This window comes from Nelumbo nucifera, chromosome 7, assembly GCF_055504915.1.
Source record: "Nelumbo nucifera cultivar China Antique chromosome 7, China Antique-T2T, whole genome shotgun sequence".
Classification (NCBI taxonomy): Eukaryota; Viridiplantae; Streptophyta; class Magnoliopsida; order Proteales; family Nelumbonaceae; genus Nelumbo; species Nelumbo nucifera.
Genome location: NC_142655.1, coordinates 21296826 through 21323751, shown reverse-complemented (window position 1 = coordinate 21323751; position 26926 = coordinate 21296826). Strand labels below are relative to the sequence as shown.

Sequence of the window (26926 nt, the reverse complement as noted above, 5' to 3'; positions counted from 1 at the left end):
TACCCAATGACAGTTTGACCTTGGAACCCTTAGGGTAAATGCAACGTAAAAGCTTACCTCACACCCCAAGGAACTTACCAACTCCCTGAGTCCCCGTAAATAATTTACTTTATCCTTGACATCACCCCCATTGAATCCCTGTGAATTATGTCAGAAGTTACCCCATTTCACCTATAATAGACTTCTAATTGGTGCTTATAAAAGGAAGAATTAATGCATATTTTGCAATAGACACCCAAGAATAATGATGGCTCGGCCGGCTGCTTTTCTTTGCCTGCTGTTATTATGGCCGGTTGTGTCGTCGTCGACATACACCAACATGACGATGCCTGGCTGCAAGGAAACATGCGGGAACACTTCCATCCCTTATCCCTTTGGCCTTGATGACCCCAAATGTTTCAGAGACCAAGCTTTCAGATTAGTCTGCAATACTTCCTTCGATCCTCCTATGCTTTCTTTTCCCGAAGACAATATTCCCATTTTGGATATATCGTTATTACAGGGTGAAGCAACCGCGCTCATCTGGGTTGCCAAAGACTGCAACGACTCATCATCCAACGTGAGTTCTAAGCGATCCTGATGATTAATGGAATATTAGGAGGAGACTATTGTACGTTTCATATTGATTGATTATACAATTGCACCTAGTATCAATTCCTCCATAAAACAGCTTTTCTGAAATTGTGGATTTTCACCAAAACTTCTTTTTTATAACAGAAAGTCATTTTTTTTAGATTTAGGGTAGACCTATGGTGCTGGAAATATGATAGGGTTTTAAAAGGTGGTCTGCACTCTGCAATAATTAAATGGGGTTCATTTTATTTTTGCGAAACCCGGATTAAGAAAACCACCACCTATGAGAGGTTTGCCACCTTTGTTTCAACTGAGGCTAGAGTCTGTGATGGAGCTACTCTATACCTCTATATAAAAAAGAGGATGGCCCAACTCTCATCCCAACCTATCAACAACACCAAGGAATAAGAGAGTCCATGGCCCTTCTTCAGTTTTGCATGTTTTGCAACTACATGAAATAATCGAACTATGTTTATTAGTTTCTGAAATACTTTTCTACATGTTAGATACGGGTCCTACGTGTTGTGTTTTGCTATCTTTGATGAATCAAATCCCCTCCTGAATTTTGATGAATATCACCTTGTTCTCACATCCCAGCTGCTGTATATTGGGAACATTTCCCGATGATGACAACATCATTTCTGATATTATCATCGAGATGTTCCCAATACACAGGGGATGTGCTGTGAGATGTTGTGGGTGACTGATTTGATCTCATTTATAGAAACTTATTTAGAATTCGTTTATTAGTTTATACTTAGATTGGAATTACCAGAATGAGAATTGGTTGGAATTGGAATCAAAATGATCTATCTTTTCACCTATTTGTTCACATTTAGAATTGACTGGAATGGATTCTCATTCTATTGGAAGAGGAGGGAATAGCCATTCCTTCAAATGGAGGAATGTGATCATTTCATCAAGAATGAGACTGAAATTCCAATTCTGCTCGGCCAAACAGTTGGGCAATTCTAAATCCCTATTTCACTAGGAAAATGCATACAAATTACATAAATATGTTAATATCACTAAATTTAAAGCTGAATTAACTATGAATGAGGTATAAATACATGAGAAATGCACACTTTAATATGTTATATGAACAGAAACATTAAAATCAACAATACCGGGGCATTGAAAAGATGTACATATTATACAAGAATTATCACTCTATTTCAGTTTTTATAATTATAACATAATATCTATTAATTGTTTGGGAATTTTTTAATTTAGCATTTTTAGTATATTTTTATTTTTAAAATACAATTTTAAAATAAAACGTATAAATCATTTAAGGTAGATAAATTAAATTACTTTTATAATTTTCAGTTTTTATTAAAATTTTGGAGAAAGATAACTCTTAAACTATTTAGTTCAGTTTTTATAATTATAATTTACAATTTTTATTATTTTTTTGGGAAAATTATATAAGTAATAACTCTATTTTTCAAATAATAAATATGTTTTCATTTTCCCATATGATTTATACTTCAAATAAAATATATAAATCATTTGAGATAAATAAAATAAAATTAATTTTATAATTTTCAGTTCTTATTAAATTTTTGGGGAAAATTAACTCTTAAATAAAGGTTTGAATATGTTGTTAAATTAGGGTCTGATATGCCTCTTTATCAATGAATATTAGGCTCAGTTTAGAAAGAATACAAATGCAAATATATACAATACAAATGCATACAAAATAATACAAAACATAAAGTTTGCACTCTACATATTTGCATTTATAGTCCTTCCAAACTGAGCCTTAGGTTGTATCCCCTGATACAGCGGTATACACACCAATATAGTGGTGTATCATGCGGATATACATGACTATGACTAACAAGATAGAAACGTATCCTATGCCAGTGAACATGGATATAGATACGATATATCTCGTATTCAATGTATTGTCGATCCTAGTTAATTAATTGAATCATTATTTTATGCGCCAGTCCCCACCCGACGGTGTTCGTGCACAAGGTCAAGAAATGAAAGATGCAGGAGTCACAGTCCAGATCAACTTGACGGAAGGGTTCAAATTCTCCAACACCCGAAACAAATTCACTGCTATCGGATGCAACATGGAGGCGTTCATGTCCGATTACGTAAACCCTAACGGTTTCCAGAGCGGGTGCAGCTCTGTGTGTGGCAATATCACCAATGTGATCAACGGATCTTGTTCCGGCATCGGATGTTGCCAGACGTCCATTCCTCGGGGTCTTGATACGTTTCAAGTAAAACTCCAAAGCAACAGCTATGATGACTCCAATTGCAGCTATGCCTTCCTGGTTAAGGATGAATGGTTCAGTTTCATGGAATCAGATATATGGGATTTTATAGGAAGAGTGCCATATAAGTTTGGGAATCAGACGGGAACTCCAGTGGTGCTGGAGTGGAAGATTGGGAACCAGACCTGTGGAGATTCAAGCCTGCAGGTGAACTATGCCTGTAGAGACAACACTGAATGCATTAATTCTACCAGCGGCAGCGGATATCTGTGCCATTGCAAGAATGGCTACCATGGCAATCCTTATCTGCCACATGGATGCCAAGGTATAGTAAAGCAGAAGTAGAAGATTGTGTGTACCCAGTTATTTAGTGATTGATTTTATGATGATTTATTAGTTCCCCCATTAAATACTGATTATGCCAGCCTTTTATGCTTAATTGTTGCTTGAAGACATTGATGAATGCAAGAATGCCACCCATGACTGTGAAGGATCGTGCGTGAATACACTCGGAAGTTACAACTGCACTTGCCCAGAAGGAACTGTAGGTGATGGTTACAATTACAAGGTGAATGGAACTGGTTGCACCCCAATTTCCAAGAGTAATAAGGTGCTACACATCACTCTAGGTAATAAGCACAACTACTCCCTACTGCATTAATTTGTTTCTTGTCTTATATATACCTTTTCTTTATTGATCCATTTTATTCTTGTAAATCTAAGGACGTTAATTACAACAATAACAATTTAGGAATGGCAACAAATCAGTTTGGGGTGGAGTGGAGACTCACACTAATCTCCATCCCTGACCCTGATTTTTAACTAGTCCCATGCATTCTCGACTCCAATCCCCATTAACGATAAAAAATTAACCTACATAGCCAATCCCTCATGAAGATGAGTTTTTTATCAGAAACCCAAATCCCCATTTTTTACATTCAGTTTTTATAGAAAATGGATTTGTTTCAAATAAAAAATAAAAATAATATTTTAAATATATATAATTAATATTTAATATATATATATATATATATATATTAATGGCGGGAAATTATAGTCAGCAGTCAACTCTGATCTCTGACGTCCCAAACAAAAATATCCCTACAAGTATTATTAATTAATTGAAGTGGTTCTCTGTTTTCAAATTTCAATTGCAAGTATTATTTATTTATTCTATTTTAGGTCCCTCCACTTCGTCATCACTATTAAGCAGGTTTGAATTTGACGACAACCGGAGCGGAGGGACTGATGAAGGTTATAGGTGCTCGTACCGTAACAGATGAATTGGGGTGTTTCGGTGTTAGGATTGTAGTGTAAGTGTCGAAATATATATGTTTCGTGGGGAGCATAGGTACTCAGAGATTTACGCCTGTATTTCCGACTTCATCAACGCTATGGGCCACAATGAAATGGTGGTCAAGACTGTTGGTGAAACGCTCGAGTGATGAGATTGGTGAAGCACTAACGACATGTAGTTAGGAATGGCAATGGGGCGGGGCAGGGACGGGGAGAATAGAGATGAAAATTTCTCAGTAGGAGGAAAATCATCCCCATTCCTGTCTCATTCGGGGCGAATCCCCATAAGGAAAATTGCCATCCCTACGTGCAGTGATCCCTATACTTATAGGCTATATCAAGTCATACAAATCTGGAGCCTACTTGGAAAAGGAGAGTGGATAGAGATTTGGTGGTGGCTAATTAACTGTTTTTTTTTTTTTTTATGCAAAGGAAATTTTCCTCCCTTCCCTCTAGAGAGGACCCAAACGTGGGATTTTGACAGTAATCAAGTTTGGGGGTCTGCCTAGAAACAGGAAAATGAGGAAGATGGTGGATCTTTTAAGTCGATATATATGGCGGTGCAGGCCCATGAGACCGAAGAGGATAAGATCGGATTCAGTACTCATAATACGAGTTAACATCTCCCCCCACACGGGGCCGCCCCACAACACTCCACTGCACATCCCTGCTGTGTATTGGGAACATCTCCCAAGATAGTATCAGTCCTGATGATGTCATCGTCAGGGATATTCCCAATACATGGCGGGGATGTGTTGTGGGGCGGAGATGTGATCTCTCATAACATGCCGTATTTACAGGCTTACAGCTACTTGCAGCTGTGCATTGGAAATATCTCATCTCTCCATGAATAAAAACATATAAGTATAGAGATATTAATTATCAATATATGATTGCAAGTGACTGTGAGTTTGGTGTGGGCACCATATTTTGAGGATTGAATCTAAGTTCAAGGACAAAAAGTGTTCAGTGCATGGTTTTCAAAATCAAACCAGACTGGACGATCAGACCGGAAAAACTGGGAACTAGTCAGGTGATTGGTTCCATTTTACCCCAAAACCATTAATTTGCCCAAAAACATTAATTTGGTCAACAAATCGTTGACCTGGGCAGTTAAATCGTTCGAACTGTTCAGCAGCTTTGACTGTTTTTTATTTTTTTTTATTTTTTTATCAGAACGAGCCATCCTTTCGATTTGAATGGTTGGACTGTTCGACCTAAGAACTGGACCCCTAACTGATTTATTGTCCAATTCGATTTTAAAAACCTTGGTTTAGTGGAGAGGAAGGAGTGATAGAGGATGAAATAGAAATATCATAAATACTTATTGGGTGTGCTTTAGTTTTAAGCAGATGTTTCTATCATATATCCTTGTTTCTAAATTCATATTCAATTCTCACAAAACCCTCCTCACATCGTTCTCAGGAACATCTTGTCATGAATAAAAACATACATGTGCAAGATGTTTTCAATGCATGACTGAAAAAGATTGTGAGAAGGGTTTTGTGAGGACTCGAATCTGAGTATTCTCTGTTTCTAGGGTAAGGTGCACTTTGGTTGAACGAGTGAGATTGGCTTTTCCATTAAGAAGTGTTTGCTGGTTTGTACAGTTATTGTCTTGTCAGGTTTGCTGGTTTCCCTTTCTATAGTTTTTCATTTTCTTTTTAATAACTTTCTTTATTTACAACCAAAAAGATACTAGACATGCCTTGATATACAATTATTTGTGCAATCCATAGAAGTTAAATCATAGTATTTTTATTCATATAAATTGTTTACTTTTACCCTTTAATCGTGCATAATAATAATAATAATAAACAATTTTGAATTTTAAGACCATAAGTACTTTTGTACCCTTAACGATTTTCCTCACAAAAATCTCCAAAGAAATCTCTTAAATCCTTTGTCCTTCTAGAGTTTGGAATTCTGCTAAGATGAAAATTAAATGGAATCTTGATCATCAACATCTGACCTGAGTAATCACCACAAGAGGAATTTAAGTTGCCTGGGAGAGTGAGTGAGAATAATCAACCTCCTTAGTCAAGCCATATATACCAAGAGCTATCAACAGCACTTGGCATGGAGAATGTTTTCCCAACTCCAAGAAAAGCTAACATATCCTTTCCTCCCCTCCTAAGACACACAAACCCGGCCAAACTCTTGCAAATCTCTACATCCTGAGTCATCCTCTACAAGATGCTGAAAGGGTAAGATAGGATTCTTACGAATTTGGAGAAAATTAGGAATGTATTCAAAATTAATATAAAATGTAGCGATATTTTACTAATTTATCATTGGATTTAGGGAAGATCCAAGGGATTATATGCAAATCATGTCTTGCCCCATTCTTTGTTCGGGGTAAAAATATTTTCCCCATCTCCACTCTGTCCCTTATTAAGAAAGATCAGGTAAAACCCGCCCTATTCAAGACAGGGCAGGGCCCTAGTTTTATGAGGAAAATTTCCATCCCTAATCTCGAGTCTTGATATGGTTACACCAACCTCACTACGCAATCCAACCACACACACAACAAGAACATCTACCGTTCTTGTATGTTGTCATTCATGGAGAGATGTTTCTAATAGACATTGGGATGTTCTTGGTGTGAGGAGCGCTCTGTCAGGAGCAAATCCCTCTAGTCATACTCGTGCAATAAAGAGTACAAGAAATGAGACTGAGAGCCCAATCATGAAAAAGTTCATAGCAATATTGCAAAAAAAAATCTTTTATGTTCCAAGGAGTAGGTACCTCCCTTTCTCGAAGACCATTAACTACTAGTATGCATGAATCTCCTTCTGTTGAGATCTTGGAATGACCAAACCCTTCTGCTACATGATAACCATCAACAACTGCTCAAGCTTCTACTTCATTGATCGAGAATGCTTTTATTTACATAATGAACCTTTCCTTATAAACATCTTGATCTTGTTTTCTCTAATAAAATAGGTGGGAGAATGCTCTTATTTACAAAATAGTGTTTATGCAATGTAATTTTCGAAGGTCGGTTGTGCAGTCACTAGTTTTGAACAATGTAGATAAAAGTATGAAATAATAAAAATGGAATAATAAAACAGATCTGACTTGATCAGATCTTGAAGACTAATGATTGCTTAGGCCGGTCAAAAGAACAAAACAAAACAAACATTATACCTCTAGTCGCCATAACCGTTGTTCTTAACTTGTGGAACTGATTTCCTTCTCATATCAACCTTTAGACGTTCTCCTTAGTTGTACCAATACAGGTGTCTCCACTTGAATGTAGTACCTTCTACCACCAAGATAGATGCTTGGTGACTACAAGGGCTTAGTCTATCCCCTTGAGTCACAATGATTCTCTCATGGGAAAAGACTCATGAATCTTTTCCCTGAGAAACAATGTTGATAGGATGCACTCTCATGACTTGGAGGTTAGGATGAGATTAGATAACAAAGAGAATGCTTCATTCACCTATGGAAGAGGGTCCTCTCTCATATTAATTCTTTTGTGCAGTCTCCCCCTATCAAAGAGTTTACCTAAAGAGGAGGGATCTAATTTCCTTGATTTTCTCTCAATTAATAGCTCCATTATTTTCAAATAAATGGGGTCTATTCAAATTTAAATTTAATTTGTCAAATCCCCAAATTCTAGAGCTATGATGGGCCACAATCTGGATCGTGGCCACACAATGAACTCTATTTGGGTGGTTGGGTTAGGACCAAACAATCTGGATCATGGCCACTATGATGGGCCACAATCTGGGTCCTACCCGTATGGGCATTTTTCTAATCTCCCACTTGGCCCAAATAGTTAGGGGTGTTCACAAGAAGAGTCAAACCAATCAAACAGACCAAACCGATCTGATCCAACCCGATCTAGTCGGTCTCAGTTTCTAAATATAAACAACTCGACTAGTCAGGTTGAAAACTGAAACCAACCTAAACCGAACCGACTATGGATAGTAGTAGAAGTCTGATACTTCTGGTTTTGGTATAGAAACAATGGGACTCTCTCCACTTTTAAGACTTTACACAATACATTTTACAAATATAGATAGTTTGGACTCCACTTTAATTATTACTTTCTTTTACATTAGTCTTGAAGTTTGAGACAATTGGGCTCCCATTCATTCATTACTTTTAGTAATAGTCATGAAGTTGAAGAGACTTACACAAAAATAGCAATTATCTTCGGGTTTGGGGTAGTATAAACACATCAGCGTATATGACATAGAAAAAGATGGTGATGTAGCGTGATCCGGTCACTCCTATCTGGCAGTCACGTGGCTCCTGAGAGGTACCTGAAACGAGGAGGAAGAAGAAGAATTCCCGGGGGGTTTGCTCGGTGGGAACGCTCCGATGATTAAGTCAGTATTCTATGTGAACAGCGAAGGGAAAACGAAGGCTAAGAGTGCAGATTGCGCAAGTGGCTCAAAAGATACTTTGTCCATTGAGAATAAGCCCCTTATAACAGAATTCCATTGCATCAGGCCCTCTGGCTTCTGACAGGGCAGGTATAACAGCCATTGTCAGTCTGCCACAGTCGTTATAGGCAAGGCTGAGGTGGCACGCGCGGGGCTGTCGTCGCAGGGTACGTGCCTGTCAGGTGTAAGGCACCTTCTAAAGGTGGAAGGCGCGACGATGTCTGACGAGGGACACGGCTGCTGCCCCCAGGTTTTCCAGGTACAGTGATCGGGCATGAGATCTTTCGGCGGTACGCCAAACTACCCTTTCGCGAGTTTCCTTGTGTTGGGCTATCCCACAGGTGGTGAGCTACCTATGGCAAGCTATGCCAAGCTGTCTGGCCTGAAGTGTTTTCACCCCAAGGTGTCTAGAGGTGGGTCGGTGAGCTCTCGTCGGGGAGTGGCCCAAAGTCCATCGGGAGGAGCTCGGGTATCGAGAAAGGTCAGGGTACCCCGACCTTGGGGCACCCCGAAATGCCTTAACCCCGGGGAGGAGATGTAGGCAAGATGGCTTCTGGCGAGTAGTTTATCTGCCCAGTTGCCGAGCTCAACTCGGTGAGACCCTCCCCCTGAGTTGTGGTTATGTCAGTTGTGCTGTCACGCTGAGTCACTATTTGAGCAAGGTCACGCCCACGTGTACCCGTGTTGCGAGGTCAGGCCAAATCACCCTCCATCAATTTCCCCCCACTCCCTGTGCTGACGGCGATGACCTAGCGCGGGGAGGTCATGACGCGCCGGGTGGATTTGGCGTCGGTATTTATGCCGATTTGTCGTGCGCTCCGTCCAGCTGGACCGGTCTAGCGCCCGGTTCGATCAAAAAAAGACTCGAGTCGCATCCAGATTACGCACGGACTTCGCAGACGTCAAAAACATACTAAACCGTTTTCGCCTTGATGAACCCGCAGTTGTGGCTATAAATAGGGAGACCTTGGCCATTTTCTTTGCCACAAAGCTTTCGTCGTTAGCATTTGAGCTCGTACCCGAGGTCTCTTAGCTCGGGTCTTCCAGTCCGTCCTGTTCTCCCAATCCGGTTGCGTTCCTTTGGTGAGTCCTCCTGAGCTTCCTTTTCTCTTGTAGTTTGTTTCTTTCCCTTCAGTCCGCTATGTCGTCTAGCGTAGACAGCCTCATCGACGAGCCCGAGGTGGGTACCTCGGTTCGGGGTGTCTCTTCTGCCGCCCAACCATCCGATGTATGGGTGGCTTCGGGTCATCTGGCATCCACTTCCCACCGAGGTCGGGTGCCAGATCAGTTTGGCCCTTCCACCATGACTGTGGAGAGACTCCAGGACCTCATACAGAAGTTCCATCTTCCTGGGGAGTACTCTTACAGTCTTCCTACCGGCAGTTTCCCATGGGAGCACGGTACTGATGAGATCGTGGTCTTCAGGGAACAATTAGTAGCCAAGCTTCAACTTCCTCTCCACCACTTAATTTCTGAGGTGCTAGTGCACTTCAACATAACCTTGGACCAACTTCACCCGAATTCCATACGAAATATAGTTGGGACCATTTCTCTTTGCTTCGACCGTTCTCTTCCTATTGACATGGACATCCTTAGCACCATTTTGGCCATAAAGAAGAGTGCTTCGAGCACTCTCCCCGGGCATAGACAGTCTTACTACCTGTCTCCCCGCCCGGGGTTCAAGCTTATGCACAGACTCTCGAGTAAAGTCCCGGCCTGGAAGCGGGACTACTTTGTAGTTCGGAGCATCACGGGGTGGCCCTTCCCTATTGATTGGAGGGTGGCTGTTCAAGACCCCGGTGTCATCTTAGATGGGAAGACCAAGAAGGCACTCCAGATGCTGGCTCAGCTCGGGTTAAATTATAAAGACTTCACATCCGAAGAGAAGCTTGTCCAGGCCAGCTTGAGCTCGAGTAGGTTTTGCTTTACTTCGGCCTTTTGCACGTATGCTTACTTCGGATTGCTAATGTTGTGTCTTGCTGCAGGTCCCATGGAGATGGAGAGAATAGATAACCAAAAACTCTTCCGCCAGATGAAGATAAAGAAACGCGTAGCCAAGATGGCATGCGTTGAGTCCCCGCAAGCCTCAGCCGAGGCCCAACCTCTGCAGACTTCAGCTCCAGAGCCCAAGGTGGTAGCGGAGCCTGTCATTGACTTGGAAGGAGGGGCAGTGCCTCAAGGGGCCGAGGTGGTAGCGGAGCCTGTCGTTAGGCCCACTGAACCTGCTGCTGAGAGCGTTGTCGAGGCTTGTGCTGCAGGGGCTGCTGCCGGGGCTCATCCTGCCGAAGCCGCCACCGAGGCCTCTGAGAGTTCCACTCGTGATGTAGAGATGATGGCATCTAGCTCGGAGGGTCAGAGGAGTCAAACCGTCCTGAACCCCTAGTGCAGCCTGAAGAAGAGCAAGCTGGCTGCATACCCGGGGGAGGTCAGCGAGTGGGCTGATCTCACTCCCGGTCAGCTCGGTGCCCAAGCTGCCACCTATACTATGGTGGTAAGTCTCTTTTTTCCCCCTTCTTTTTTCTCTTATTTTTTTTACTGGTTTCTCTCTTGTCCGGTTTCCCTTTTGTAGGTGAACTCCACCATTCGCGCCTTGACCCTTCAATTAGATCGGCACCTGAGGCGGGCTCTGGAGGCTGAGAAGTCATCCCGCGCAGCCCATACTGAGTTGATGGCAGCTCGCTGTCAGGTCCACCGCCTGGAGAGTGACGTCTCGGCTCAGAAGAGCTTCATCGAGGTGTTAATGGCAGAGAAGGGGGAGCTGGCCCGAGACAAAGATAAGCTGAGGGCCGAGGTAAACGGGCTCAAGGTCGGTCAAGATACCTTAGGTCTTGAGGTGAACAGCCTCAAGGCTGAGCGGGATGCCCTGAAGCTCGAAATGCAAGGCCTCAAGGAGGCAAAGGGGAAGCTGGAGCACGGGGTGTAGTACCTCAAAGAAGATATAAGAGAGAAGACCGCGATCTTTGAGGGTGCTCTCAAGGAGGCCAAGACTCAGGCCGTCATCGACTATGTCAACTCTTCAAGGTTTGACGACGTGATGACCGAGGCCTACCGCAAGGGCTTCAAGCTCAGTAGGTGGCTAATCAGGCACCTCTACCCCGACCTGGATACAAGCACCATCACCACTTCACGGATCACTGACGACATCGTGCGTCAGTCAAAAGATGATCTAGATTCTGAAGATGAGGGCGCCGAAGATGAAGCAGAGGATGCGGGCCCAGTTACTGCCCCCGAGGAGGTCCCTAATAGAGGCAACAAGCTTCCGAAGTAGTTTGCTCCCTGTATTTCTAAACTTAATCTTCTCCCTTTTTCTTTCTTGTAATCAAGACGTTCTTAATGGAATTTATGTAATGAATCTTCTGCAATGAAGAGATTTTTTCTTTTTGTCAAAAGTTTGTGCAATTTATTTTTGTCGAAATGGTTATCTCACCCCAAGCTGTTAACCTATCGAGTCGAACTTCCAAAGTGGGTGTTCCTTAACGGCCATCGTGGCCCCGAACTGTTTAGTAGGGGTAGCCTTGTGTACGTCGGGGTGAGGGACATAGTAGGGTGCATGCCCAACCTATCTGCACCCGAGGTAGGTTGCCGTCTGTTGTCCTTAACGGGTCCAACTCTTCGCATGCCAGGGCGGGTTATTTGTTGTAAGGTTCATGCCCGAGCCGCCTGCACCTCAGGCACTGCAAGTACATAGTTCATGCTGATGGGGCAACTTAGTTTTGTATGCTGCTGAGGTTTCTTCATTTGCTTGGCGTTTCAGCCCTTAGGCTGGAGGAACGGCTCGTGGCCCACTCTCGGAGTCTGCCCATGCCATAGAGGCGACTGGGTCCTGTCATGTCGAGGTCATATTAGCTCGGTATTCTGGCCCTTAGGCTTTGGGAGTGGCTCGTGGCCTACTCAATTCTTACAAATAGTATTGTCTTAGGTTGACAATATTCCATGCCCGAGGTACTTGTTTACCTTCGAGGGTCTCGAGCTCGTATGTTCCTTCCTCGAGCACTCGTTTCACTCGGTAGGGACCTTCCCAGTTGGACCCGATCTTTCCAGCGCCGGGCTCAGGTACCATAACTTTACGAAGGACCAGGTCGCCAACGCGGAGGTTCCGCCTCTTGACCCTGGCGTTATAGTACCGAGCTACTCTCTGCTAGTAGGCTGCGGTCCTAATGTACGCGAGGTCCCTTAATTCGTCGAGTAGATCGAGGTTGGTATGTAGTTCATCTTCGTTTGTCTGATAATGGTATGCTTCTAGTCACAGCGTAGGTACTTCGATCTCTACGGGGATCACTGCTTCGGTGCCGTAGGTGAGATTGAAGGGTGTTTCTCCCGTGGCGGTCTTCTCCGTGGTCCGGTAGGTCATCTGCCCACAATCCTTTAGCTCGGTCCAATCGTGCCTTTAGTCCACGGAGGATGGCTCCGTTCGTGACTTCTGCCAGACCGTTTTCTTGAGGGTGAGCGACTGAAGTAAAATTCTATCGGATTCCCATGTCTTGGCACCAGTCTTGAAATTTGATGTCCTTGAACTGCTTGCCGTTGTCGGAAATCAATACCCGAGGTAATCCGAAGCGGCACACGATGTTCTTCCAAAATAAGTTTTGAACATTTCGGGCTATGATCGTTACGAGGGGTTCAACTTCTACCCACTTGGTAAAGTAGTCCACTGCCACTACTAAGAACTTCCTTCCACCCGTTGCTGGCGGGAATGGCCCGAGTAGATCGATGCCCCACTGTGCAAAGGGCCACGGGCTGGTGAGATACTTGAGGTCGGCAGCGGGTTGGTGGTGAATATTGGCATGTCTCTGGCATTTGTCACATTTTCTAACGAGCTCAATAGCGTCTGTCTTCATTGTTGGCCAATAATATCCCTATCGGAGTGCCTTCTGGGCGAGGGCCCTGCCCCCCAAGTGCCCGCCGCACAACCCCTCATGAGTGTCGCGAAGTACGAGCTCGACTTCGGTAGGTCGCAAGCAACGTAGGTAGGGGAGCGTGTAGGATCTCCTGTACAGCCGTTCGTCTATCATGACGTATTTGGCTGCCTGGCGCTGCACCCTTCTGGCTGTATTGCGATCTGCAGGGAGGGTCCCATGTAGCAGGAAGCTCGCGAGCGGGTCAATCCAGCTCGGCTCTGCTTGAACGACGGGAGCGACCTCCTCTGCCCCCCCGAGAATGCTAGGCCGAGGCAAGTCCTCTATGTACACGGTTCTCATGGTGATGTCGCGGGCACTAGTTAATTTGGACAGGGCGTCGGCCTCAGCGTTCTCCTACCTTGGGATTTTCCTAATAAAATGTGACTGGAAGTTGAGCAAGGCCTCTCTGACTTTGGCTAAGTATGCTATCATGGTTGGCTCGCAAGCTTCGTACTCACCGGTGACCTGGTTGACCACGAGCTAGGAGTCGCTGCAGATAACGATGTGCTTTGCTTTTACTTCTCTGGCTAGAGCTAGTCCAGCTATCAACGCCTCGTACTCCGCTTCATTGTTAGATGCCGCGAACTCGAAGCGTAACGTGTACTCCAGTTTCGTGCCACTTGGGCCGTGCAAAACTATTCTGGCTCCACTGCCCTATTGGTTCGAGGAGCCATCTACGTGAAGGATCTAGGGCTCCTCATCCCAGCTCGCGCTTGGCCGAACTAGGAGAGATGCCAAACTGGCTACTACCTCACGGGGTTCGAACTCGACCGACCTGGGAGCTTCGGGCTCACCCGAGCTGGGAGCCTCGTGCTCAACCGGCCTGGGGACTTCGGAGCTGAATGTGCATTTGGCTATGAAATCTGCTAAGGCTTGGGCCTTAATGGCAGTTCGCGGCTTGTACTGGAGGTTGTACTAGCTGAGCTCAACGGCCCACTTTGTCAACCAACCAGAGACATCGGGCTTAAGTAAGACTTGCCTCAGAGGCTTGTCGGTGAGAACGATAACAGTGTGAGCCTAAAAGTACGGGCAGAGCTTCCGAGCTGCAATTACCCGTGCGTATGCTAGCTTTTCTATCTCTGGGTATCTCGTCTCTGCTCCCTACAACACTTTACTAACATAATAGATGGGTCGTTGAACCCGATCTACTTCTTTTATTAGTACCGAACCGACCACTTTGTCGCTTGTCGAGAGGTACAGTTCTAAAACATCGCCCTCCTCGGGCTGGGTTAAGATCGGCACACTAGCGAGGTATTTCTTGAGTTTGTCAAACGCGAGCTGACAGTCTTGGGTCCATTCGAACCCTTTGCTCTTGATTGCCTTAAAGAACGGCAGACAGCGGTCCGCCGGTTTGGACATGAAGCGGCTTAGGGCAGCTATGCGGCCACTCAACCTCTGAACCTCCTTCAACTTCTGGGGTGGTCTCATATCTAAGATGGCCTTAACTTTGTCCAGGTTGCCCTCAATGCCGCATCGGTTGACGAATTTCAAAAACAGAATGCAAATCTTGTATTAATTCATGTGAGAATTGAGTTTTGATGACCATGTCATCTACATAGCATTCTACTTTTCTGCCAATTAATGGCACAAACAACTTATTTACAAGCCTTTGAAAGGTTGCCCCTGCGTTTTTCAACCCGAAGGGCATAACCTTGTAACAGTATAGACCAAACTCCGTGATGAAGGCAGTCTTTTCTTCGTCCGCCGGGTCCATCTTGATTTGGTTATAGCCCGAATAGGCGTCCAAGAAACTTAGCAATTCGTGCCCTGAGGTCGCATCCACCAAGCGGTCAATTCTGGGGAGCGGGAAGCAGTCTTTTGGGCAGGCCGGTTTAGGTCGGTGTAGTCGACACACATGCGCCACTTGCCGTTGGCCTTCTTTACCAGGACGGGGTTGGCTACCCAGCTCGAGTAATGGACTTCTCTTATGAAGTTAACTGCGAGGAGCTTCTCGTCCTCCTCGTCGACCGCTTTCTACCGCTCTGGGGCTAGGTTGCGTTTCTTCTGTCTAACGGGCCTAACTATAGGATCAGTATTCAGCTTGTGAGTTATAAGGTCGGGGTCTATACCGGGCATCTCTACCGCGGACCATGCAAAAATATCCAAATTTTGAAGTAAGAAACTTACCAGTTCGGATCGTAGAGGTTCCTGGACAGAAGTGCCGATCTGAAGCGTCCGAGCTGGGTCTGCGGCTAAGGTCGGAACTGTGACTATTTCTTCCGTGGGCGCGGCTCGTTCTTCGCCTTGCTCCGTAGGCCGCTCCAGTTCGAGGTCGTCAGCCACCTTGGTCTTTCCCTTCAGGGCGGCAACATAGCACTTGCGGGACTCGAGTTGGTCGCCCCGCGCTACCCCCACACCGAAGTCTCTAGGGAACTTCATTGCCAAATGCTAAGTGGAGACCGCCGCCCGTAGGATATGGGTGATCGGCTGACCTATTATGGCATTGTATGGGGAGGGGGTCGCGACCACCAGGAAGTTGTGGCTGAGTTTGACTACGCAGGGCCATGTGCCAACTTCCACAGGTACTGTTATTTTCCCAAGGGGCCGGACTTCTTCTCCGCTGAAGCCCACCAAAGGAGTGTCCACAGGATTCAAGTCACTGTTCTGCAACTGAAGCTAGTCGAACACAGCTTTGAAGAGGATATCTGTGGAGCTGCCCGAGTCAACGAGTACGCGCCTGACCTCGAAGTCGTTGATCCTCAGCTTTATCACAAGTGCGTCATCGTGGGTGTAGTGGACCCCTCGCGCGTCATCTTCTGTGAAGAAAATTGACTCTTCTGTCCTCGGCTGCTTCGGAGGATTCCGTTCTTCCTGGGCAGCTTCACGAACTGACGTCCGAGCTGCTGCTGAAGTGCAACCCGCGACGATCGAACCTCCCACTATAATGTGGATGGTGCCCCGGACCGGCCTCTCTTCCGGAGGCTACCTCTGTGACTGCTCGGCCGGCCTGCTTCTTGACTTGGGAGCATCCTTACCGTGCTCCCCTTGCCGACCTGCTTTATTATTATTATTGTTGTTTTGTACAAAGTTCCTTAAATATCCGCGACGGATGAGTTCTTCAATCTCGTCGCGGAGATTTTTACAATTTTCGGTACTATGACAGTGGTCTTTGTGAAAGCTGCAATATAGATTCTTATTTCTCTCATTGGGATTTCCCCTCAAACGGGGTGGCCACTTCACATACGGAGCATCCTTGATCGCCATTAGGATTTCAGCCCGCTTCGTGTTCAGTGGGGTGTAATCAGTTCGGTACGCTGCAGGAGCTCGGAATGACTGACCTGGCTTTGCCCCCCAAGCTGCATCCTTTTTCTTTTGGCTGTCCTTTTGGCTGGAAGGCTCTCCTTCCCTCTTCCACTTTTCGGGCGCGCTCTCACCCTTCTGGTTGATCTCCTCTTCGGTGGCTATGAACTTGTCCACGAGCTTAAGAAATTCAGTTATGGTCGCTGGTTGGTTGACAACCATGTGCCATTTGAACTCTTTGTGCGTCACGCCTTTCTTAGCTGCTGCGAGGTGCACGGCGGGGTCCAGGCGTGGTATCTGCACGCAAGCATCGTTGAACTGCTTGACATAGCCCCGGATGGATTCTCCTTCTCTCTACACTATGTTGAGGAGGCTTTCTTCAGTTCGCGGGCACCGCTTACTGGTAACAAAGTGGGACGTGAAAGCCTGCGTGAACTGCACCCAACTTCTTATTGATCTGGGCGCCAGGTTCCGGTACCATGTGCGGGCTACTCCTCTGAAAGTGGTGGAGGTGGCCATGCACATGCACGATTCACTTTCTATTGCTAGGTGCATCTGTGACTGGAAGGCATCGATGTGATCATTTGGGTTGAACGACCCGTCGTACTTATCAAGAGGGGGGAGCTTGAAATCTTTAGGCATTGGGACTGCCAGGAGCTCGGGAGATAGGGGGATTGAACGACCCGTCGTACTTATCAAGAGGGGGGAGCTTGAAATCTTTAGGCATTGGGACTGCCAGGAGCTCGGGAGATAGGGGGATTGAACTGAAAGGATGGGTGCCTTGACCTCGCTCGAGCTTACCTCTTATTTGCCTCCGAGCTCGGGTAGGTTGTGGGTGGCAGACTAGCGAGCTCGATGGCGGCGTCTCTGCTTCTTGGCGGGCTTGGCATTCGTGCTGCTCACTTCTGTACCGTCAGGAATGGTGTGTGCAGGAAGTAACTCAGGTTGCTGGTGATGGCTACGGACAGAGGGCTCCTGCTTGGAGCCTGCGGCGAGGATTTTGAATCGGTTTTCCAGGAACGGGGTACCAGGCCTTGAGGGCTGAGGCGACGTGGGCTTGGCGAGCTAAGGTCCTCCCGACCTGACTGCCCGTGGCAAGGTCGGAGCGGCCGGTCTTTCTTGTCTGCCGTGGGAGGAGGCCTGGCTCCTTGGAGGGTTCTGGGGGGCCTCTCCTTGGCGAGATGGGTGCTCCTCCTGACGATGAGACCTAGCTCACTGCGAGACTGGGTACCGAGGGGGAAGTTGCGATTGTTGAAGTTGAGGTTGAGGTAATTGGGGAAACTGCTGCTGATACTGATACTGGGAGACCTAGTGCAACACATGTTGTTGATAGAGCTGAAATTGTTGGAACTGTTGCATTAGGGCCTGCATGGCCCGTATGCACTACATCAAGTCCTCCAGTTGGTTCGGGCTGGCCGTTGGGGGCACAATCGAAGGTTCGGTGAAGGTCGCTCCGACTATAGCAGGGAGTGGCGCGATGACGAGTGTCACTGCAAGAGGCACATTCAAGCTGGGGATTCTGTCCGCTGAGAGGGGGACGGTGAACTATCCAATGCAGACAATAGGAAGCTGGGGTTGTTCCCTGGAGTTAGCCATCTCCATGCTTCGTCCGATGTTGCTAGAGGAAGCCATGAGTGTTGAGTTTCTAGAGAGTAAAGAGACGTGCAAGTTTGGAAAAAGGCTTTTCGAAGCGTTTCCCACAGATGGTGCCAAATGATGTAGTGTGATCCAATCACTCCTAGCTGGCACTCACGTGGCTCCTCAGAGGTACCTGAAACGAGGAGGAAGAAGAAGAATTCCCGGGGGGTTTGCCCGGCAGGAACGCTCCGACGATTAAGTCAATATTCTGTGTGAGCAACGAAGGGAAGATGAAGGCTAAGAGTGCAGATTGCGCAAGTGGTTCAAAAGATACCTTGTCCCTTGAGAATAAGCCCCTTATAACAGAATTCCGTTGCATCAAGTCCTTTGGCTTCTGACAAGACAGGTATAACTGCCACTGTCAGTCTGCAATAGCCATTACAGGCAAGGCTGAGGTGGCACGCACGGGGCCGTCATCGCAGGGTATGTGCCTGTCAAGTGTAAGGCACCTTCTAAAGGTGGTAGGCGCGACGATGTCTAATGAGGGACACGACTGCTGCCCCGAGGTTTGTCGGGTACGGTGGTCGGGCATGAGATCTTTCGGCGGTATGCCGAACTACCCTTTCACGAGTTACCCTGTGTCAGGCTATCCCACAGGCCACGAGCTGCCTGTGGCAAGCTATGCCGAGTTGTCTGGCCCGAAGTGTTTTCACCTTGGGGTGTCTAGAGGTGGGTCGGTGAGCTCTCGTCGGGGAGTGGCCCGAAGTCCATCGGGAGGAGCTCGGGTATCGAGAAAGGTCAGGGTACCCCGACCTCGGGTCACCCCGAAGTGCCTTAACCCCGGGGAGGAGATGCAGGCAAGATGGCTTCTGCCGACTAGTTTATCCGCCCAGTTGCCGAGCTCAACTCGGTGAGACCCTCCCCCCGAGTTGTGGTTATGTCAGTTGCGTTGTCACGCTGAGTCACTGTTTGAGCAAGGTCACGCCCATTTGTACCTGTGATGCGAGGTCGGGCCAAATCACCCTCCATCAGATGATGTTTGACTCAAATAGGCAACGAGACAAATCAGCCAACAAGAGCCATATACAACATAGGAAAAAGAGATTGTAAATCAATAAATCACCTAGGATGACCAATTGACCATCCCCAAAATGGCTCGACCAAACTGAAAAACCGACCCTTCATGTTTGGTTCGGTTTTCCCTTATAACCGATCAATTTTGGGTTAGTTGTTTATCAAACCAAATAGGTCGGTTCGGTTGAGCAAAAAGCCTACAACCGACCCAACCCGACCCGTGAACACCCCTACGAATAGTGGACATGGAGAGAAATCATAAAATAAACTTAGCTTGATCAAGGCTAATGATTGTATAAGTATATATATGTAACTAAACTACTTAGGAAATAACTAGCATAATGCAAATCATGGCGGTTTCCTCTAACTATTAGAGTTTTCTTCCATGTATTATACCATTATACATCACAACCCTCAGTGTACAGACATTGTGTTTTGGTCCATTGTCTGTCACTACATATATGTGCACAAGGTGACAGGCTATGAAACATCAGTATATACAAGAAGCATCGACACGTGTCATCCAATCAAACTGCCTTCATCCAACAAACTGACAATACCCATGTTTTTCACATGGTTTTGATAAATTATAGGGGACAACCCCTTAGTCATGGGGTCTGCCAACATCTTGTCAGCTTTAACATGTTGGATGTCTACCTTGCATTCTTGTATTCTATCCCACACTACCAAGTACTTTAAATCTATGTACTTGCTTTTAGGGGTGAGCATTTGGTTTACTTGGTTAAAAACCAAACCGAATAAACTAAAATTTTAAAAACCAAATTAAAAGAATAAAAACCAAAATCAAAATTTAGAAAAACTGAAACCGAAACCGAAATCTTTTATTCGGTTTTCGGTTATTTCAGTTGAAACTGAATTTTAATAATATATACTCTATTATATATATTATAAAATATATATTATGAAATCAAATTTTAGTATATTATATATTAATATATAAATATATAATATATTATATGTTACATATTATACATTTTATGTTACATATAATAATAAAATGTTCAGTTAATTTGGTTAACCAAAATTTTAATTCCAAAAACTGAAACAAAAACCGAAATAGCCAAAAACCGAAAAACTGAACCGATTTAACCAAAAACCGAAAAAGCCGAAATCAAAATTTTCGGTTTGGTTATTCGGTTTTAACCAAATAATGCTCACCCCTACTTGCTTTAGCAACTATTCTTGTTATTTTTAGTGAAAAACACTATTGTTGCATTGTTGTAGTAAAGTTGTATTGGTCTATCTACATAATCCAATACACGAGCACCTAAACCAACAATAAAGTTTTTCTAACCACATTGCATGTGTCGTAGTATCATGGCACTCAATAAACTCTGCTTCCATTGTGGAGGAAGCTCTTAGTTTCTGCTTGTTGCTCCTCCAGCAAGCAGGAATACATATCCCGATGTGGACTTTCTAGTGTTTAGGCAACCAGCATAATCCAAATCGGTATTACCCACACGGATTCAATTCATCCCCTCTTTTATATGTGAAAACATATAGTTTAGTTTCCTATAGATATATGAGCACTTTCTTTGCATCTCTCCAATGTTCCCTACCTAGGTTACTTTGAAATCTACCCAATACTCCCACTGCAAATACAATGTTAGGTCTTGTGCAAACATGTTCATACATCAAACTACCAATGACTAATGCATAAGGAACTCTGTTCATGTCCTCTTTTTCATATTCAGTTTGAGGGCAGCTTCTGCTGCTAAGTTTATCTCCTTTATGAATGGGAACTATACTTGGTGCACAATTTTCCATCCCAAACCTTTCTAAGACCCTTTGGATATAGGCTCTTGGGGATAACCCCAGAACCTTACGGGCTCTATCTCTTTGGATCTCAATTCCTAGAACATAGGAGGCTTCTCCCATGTCCTTCATGTCGAATTTTTGTTTTAGAAATTCTTTGGTTTGGTACAATAGGCCCATATCTCTACTAGTTAACAAGATATCATCAGCATATAACACTAGCATAATAAAACTACTCCCACTGATTTTGAGGTATATGCATTGATCTACATCATTTTCTTTGTATCCAAAAGATGTAATAATACTGTAAAATTTGTAGTACTGTTGGCGGGAGGCCTATTTCAACCTATAAATGCCCTTTTTTAGTCTACAAGCCATATATTCCCTACCCTTAGCTACAAACCCTTCGGGTTGCTCCATGTACATTTCCCCTTCTAGATCACCATTCAGAAAAGTTGTTTTCACATCCATCTGATGTAGTTCCATATCATAATGAGCTACCAAGGCCATGATTATTCTAAATGAATCTTTCCTACAGACAGGAGAAAATGTCTCATTGTAGTAAACTCCCTTCTTTGTATTGTACCTTTGGCCACAAGCCTAGCTTTGTACCTCTTAACTTCACCAGTAAGTTCCCTTTTAGTCTTAACTATCCATTTACATGGAATTGTTTGAGCACCTACCGGTAGTGGTACTATGTCCTAGACACCATTAGTGACCATAGAGTCAATTTCACTCTTTATGGCCTCAAGCCAGAATGGCTTCTCTGAATGTGAGTGGGTCTATAAAATGACCCATATCAAACTCAGCCTATTGAAGGTATACATAGTCAGAAGATGTAGTGCTTCTTCTTATTCTAGTCGATCTCCTAAGGAGTATGGGTGCTTTTGTGCTCTCTACAGGAGATGGTATTTGTTTCATAGGTTCTTCTGGACGAGCAACAGTTACTTTTATCTCAATGATATGTTCTATTGATGGTTGTTCTTCTTGTACCATAGTGGAATCTGTAGGCAAAATAACATTGAGATGTCTATCAATATTTTGGACTTCCCATAACTCAATGCTTCTATTATGTTCATTTTCACTCTCCAAGAGATCCTATAAGAACTTTGCATTTCTTGCTTCTATAATTCTTGGGGAATCATTTGGACAATAGAACCTGAACCCTTTGGATCTTTCATCATACCCTACAAAATGTCCACAGGTGGTCCTAGGATCTAACTTCCCTAATTGTTGGTTGTATATCCATACTTCAGCTCTGCAACCCCAAACATGCACATAAATTGGGTTTCTTTTCAACCCATAACCCAAATGGAGTTTTTGGTACTGACTTGGTCAATACTTTGTTTAATACATATACTGCGGTTTTCAAGGCTTCTCCCCATAAGCTTATGGGCAAGACGGAGTCACTCATCATGTTCTCTTAAGAACAATGCAAAGGGTTCAGGACTTTGTCCTAAGTCAATATATCTCCCATAATACTCTCATCCTCTATCAAACCGGCCTATCTTTATTGTATCCCCGATATGCTTTTTTACTTATAAGGCTTCAGACTTTTGATCATGAAGTAGATATATATACATATACTTTGAGTAGTCAATCAGTAAATGTTATAAAGTATCTTTGACCACTCAAGTAGGGAGTAGAGAGCGGTCAACATATGTCTGTGTGAATCAAAGCTAGTATTGCTTCACTCCTTGTGGCTTTAGTTCCCTTCTTGTTGATTTGTTTTCCTTTGATACAATCAACACAACTGGGAAAATTCTCAAGGCTCATGCGTTGCAAAATTTCGTCACTCATGAGTCTCTTAAGGCGATCAATTGAAATGTGACCTAACCTTCTATGCCACATGAATAAGGAGTTCTCTTCTATTGAACTTGTCTTTTTCCCGACTATATGGGACATTAATTTGTCCAAATCCGATGAACAGTTCAATTTATATAAGTTAAAAATTAAATCACCAAAACCAATTAATCTAGATGAATAAAATATTTCCAACTTTAAGTCATAGAAATTAAGTTTATAACCATCAAGTACTAGTTTGGAAACAGAAATCAAGTTCTTGGAAAATCTACGAACACAAACCACATTATTCAAAATTAATTTATAACTAGTACTCAAAATTATTTCAAAATCTCCTATGGCCTTTGATAAGGGGTGATTTGGCCAGACCTCCTAATTGGGTGACACGTGTACATGACTCGGCAACTCAACATGAGCAGATCGGCACGTGGGCATGGCTCAACGCAGGTGACAACTCAGCCAATATCAACTTGCTACAGAACGATCTCAAGTACACTAATGTCCCGAGCTGAAGGTACTTCGGGTCGAGTCCATCTCAGTTCGCAAACTAAAACAAATTCTCAACAGTCTGAACCCAAGCAAGTGAGCCACCTCGAAGACGACTTGCCTCAGGCAGAATCACCTCGGCACACCGCCAGTAGCTTGTCACAGGTAGCTCGCCACCAAGTAGCTCGCTACAGGGTTGCTCGCTGACCGTACCTGCCAACCCCAAAGGCTGCACCCACGTCCCTTGTCTGGTGGCGCAGTGTCTGCCACCTCTGAGGATTGCACTCATGTCTCTCGCCTAGTGACGTCGTGCCTGCCAACCCCGGAGGTTGTCTCCTACCTAGCGGGACCGTACCCTACAACAGTCGCACTAGCCCACCTGCTCCCCAGTCCTGACGATGAGAGCCAATCACTCCGAAACGTTACCTGACAATAGATCGCCGCAGCAGAGATTCAGGATCAACCCCACCAAACCTGTCAAAATGCCAGAATATAAAGACTTCAACCCCCTAGGGGCCAAGGTATCACATATTCACCACTCTCTAGCTTTCTCTTCTTGCAAACTCATTCTCTTCCAGCTCGCAACCGAGTACTAACTTAAGCATCGGAGTGCTCTCGTCGGGTGAGCAACCCCAGGTTCCTTCATCTCTCTTCACGTAGGTACCTCTTGCCCGTCGTCAGCTAGGAGCTCAGTCACTTGCAGCTAGGAATGGCCGGATTGCGCATCATCAGCCTTCACAACCACTATATTTCCGTCTCCCAAGAAGATGAATTGTTCATTCGGTTTTGGTTTCCTTGTCCTTCGTAGTCCCTACATGGTGTTAACAATATGGATTGTTGCACCCGAATCAATCCACCATGAATCAAAGCATGACATAGCAAAATTGGATTCACATACCAAGGAAAGATTAGTACCTGATTCTTTCTCCTTCAGATCCAGCCAGCTTAAACCTTGTGCAGTCACTTCTAAAATGGCCCTTCTTCTTGTAGAAGAAGCAAGCGGGCTCACTCTGTGGCTTTCCTTTAGTATTTTTGTGCCTCTTGTTCTTCTGTGCAAGACCTTTCCTCTTCTTCTCACCTTTCATAACAAGATTGGCAGTTTCCAGCCTCTCTTGTTTAAGTCTCTCCTCTTATTGTATGCACATAGTCAAGAGCCTGTTAAAGTTCCAAGATTCCTTCTAAGTATTATATAACACTTTGAATGGTCCATACTCAGCTGGCAAGGAGGTAAGAATAAAGGTGACTAAGAAAGGACACACCAAGGCTATTAAGCTTATCGCTTATGTCCTTCATTTCCAAAATATGGTCTCTAACAAATTTTGAATTTGGTAATCTTATGTTAACTAATTTGTTCAATAATGTTTGTGATACCACCTTTTCTAAAGTGACAAAGTGTTCTTTGATGGCTGCAAGATATTCAGCCACGATATCCTTCTCAGGAATAACACCTCTTATCCTTTTGTTTATGTAGGCTTTTACAATCGATTTACATATTCGGTTGGATCTTTTCCAATCATCTAAGTGATCTCTCTTTCTAAGATGCATCGTCATTAAGTACGGGTTTCTTTTTTTCCCATATAGCCAAATCTAGGTCTTTGCATCCTAGAATTATGTTGAGCATTTCGTTCCATTCTACGTAACCATCAGCATCCAACATAGGAATTGCAATAATATCAAAGGAATCAAGATTTGTTGCAAATTTGAATTAAATTTAGAATATTAGGATTTTTCCATAAAAGCAATTGAGTTTTACCTTCGGGCATTCAACCCAATTGTCGGATCAATTAAGGGCCTATTCGTTTGCTATGAAGTCTGACATCCGAAAGTGCAATAATTACATTAAGAGGTATATTGGTATTGGTGAACTTTTCTTTCCTCTGAACTCTGAATGCAGAGAATATTATTCTGAACTCAGAATTCTGAATTCTGAAAATTATCAAATATCTATTTTGACCCCATATATTAGAGTTTTTGTTTATCTTTTGGGGGTATCATTGAAAAACAAAAATTTGTATGATTGCACTTTAAGAGATAAGAGGAAACGAACAACCATTTTTCTCTTAAAGTTAAAAGATTTCTCTTGAGAGATAAGAGTTAAGAGGAAATGAACAGACCCTAAGTATGCATCACTTGAGGTTGCTATCCCATACCTTTGGGTATTAGGGAGTTAGATTCTTCAAATTATTCACATTTAGGATGTCATTAAATCTTAATTGCTCACCTTTGGGCCCAAGCAATTCTGATTTAATGCTAACATTCAATTCCAGCATCCTAGAAATATCAATGGACTGCTTTGGCTAGACTCACTCAGCAAGTATGTTCTCTGTAGTGCAACCAATTTGTTGATACGGTTCACCTTCCAAAATTATCAATTGTAGTGGTCTAACATGATATTTGAATAATCCGTTCGGTTCAACTAAGTACCGAACCACTATCTGAGTTGCAATAGTTGGACTAGTTTGAACCTGTCCAAATTGACCCATATCGATTTGGGTCATTAGCCCCACCAACAAATTGGTGTTTCTTGGTCCAAATAATAACACGCTAAACAACAACTTAGATAATGGGCCTACAGCCCACTACTCATAATAAGAACCAATACAATAAAATAAGGTATCTGGTGTATCAGCCCATTAAACAATTATTTTGGTCTCTCCATGACTGCCATTTTGATGACATGACAAGTTCAAAATTTCTGTTGGTTACTGCATTAAATAACAGTACATGGGGGTCCAGTAAAGTAAATATTCTTTTCCTATTTAAATAAGGAAAAACAGTGAGCACGTAGTTCACCATATATGATTTTAGTGATCAAACAGTTTATGATCAGTCCAATATTTATGATCAATCAAAATTTATTTGATCACAGAATTCATATATAACAGTCCATATAACGATTAGTCATGGATCATTGGATCTTAAAACATTTCTTTATCCATGGCTATCATCTAACTCATTGGACACCCATTTACTGGTCACGTTGTGACCAATAATCATTCGAAATGAATAAAGCTATAACACTGCAGCAAATTTGGTTCCCATAATGCCATCAAAAGATGTTCATATTCAGCTTAGCTAATAGGTAGCAACTACAATAACCCTTTATGTTAATGGTGGATTAACCATTTCCACCAACATGGCTTGTTACAACAATGATGCCAATAAATCGACATTTAAAATAACTCAATAAATGGATCAAGAGAAATAAAACAATAAATAAATAAAACTCTTGAATCTAGCAGAATGGGCATGAAATACAACCCGAAATTCAAGCCATATTGTAGATAACCGGCATTACCAAAACCAATTAGCATAAGTATATAGAATAAAAAAATTCTAATGACAGCCATGGGATCTAAGTACAAGAGGTTCAACCAATAATACAATGTACATAAAAGTATGGAATAATAAAATTGAAATAATAAAACAGATCTGACTGCTTGATCTGATCTTGAAGACTAGTGATTGTTTTGGCCGATCAAAAGAACAAAATATATATATATATATATTATACCTCCAATCGTCATAATCAGTGTTCTTGACTTGTGGAAGCCGATTTCCTTCTCGTATC

The 26926-nt window shown here is 43.7% G+C and overlaps 1 protein-coding gene across 1 annotated transcript in view; it reads left to right on the top strand.

The window, feature by feature from the left end:
• The first annotated feature begins 221 nt into the window (after positions 1-221).
• Positions 222-26926, top strand: part of LOC104593721 (putative wall-associated receptor kinase-like 16) — a 29964-nt gene continuing 3259 nt past the window's right edge. The window contains exons 1-3 of the mRNA XM_019197096.2: positions 222-559; positions 2529-3129; positions 3257-3433. Of these exons, the coding sequence (XP_019052641.2) occupies positions 245-559; positions 2529-3129; positions 3257-3433 (1093 nt within the window). The 5' untranslated portion in view covers positions 222-244. The remainder of the gene's footprint in view (positions 560-2528; positions 3130-3256; positions 3434-26926) is intronic.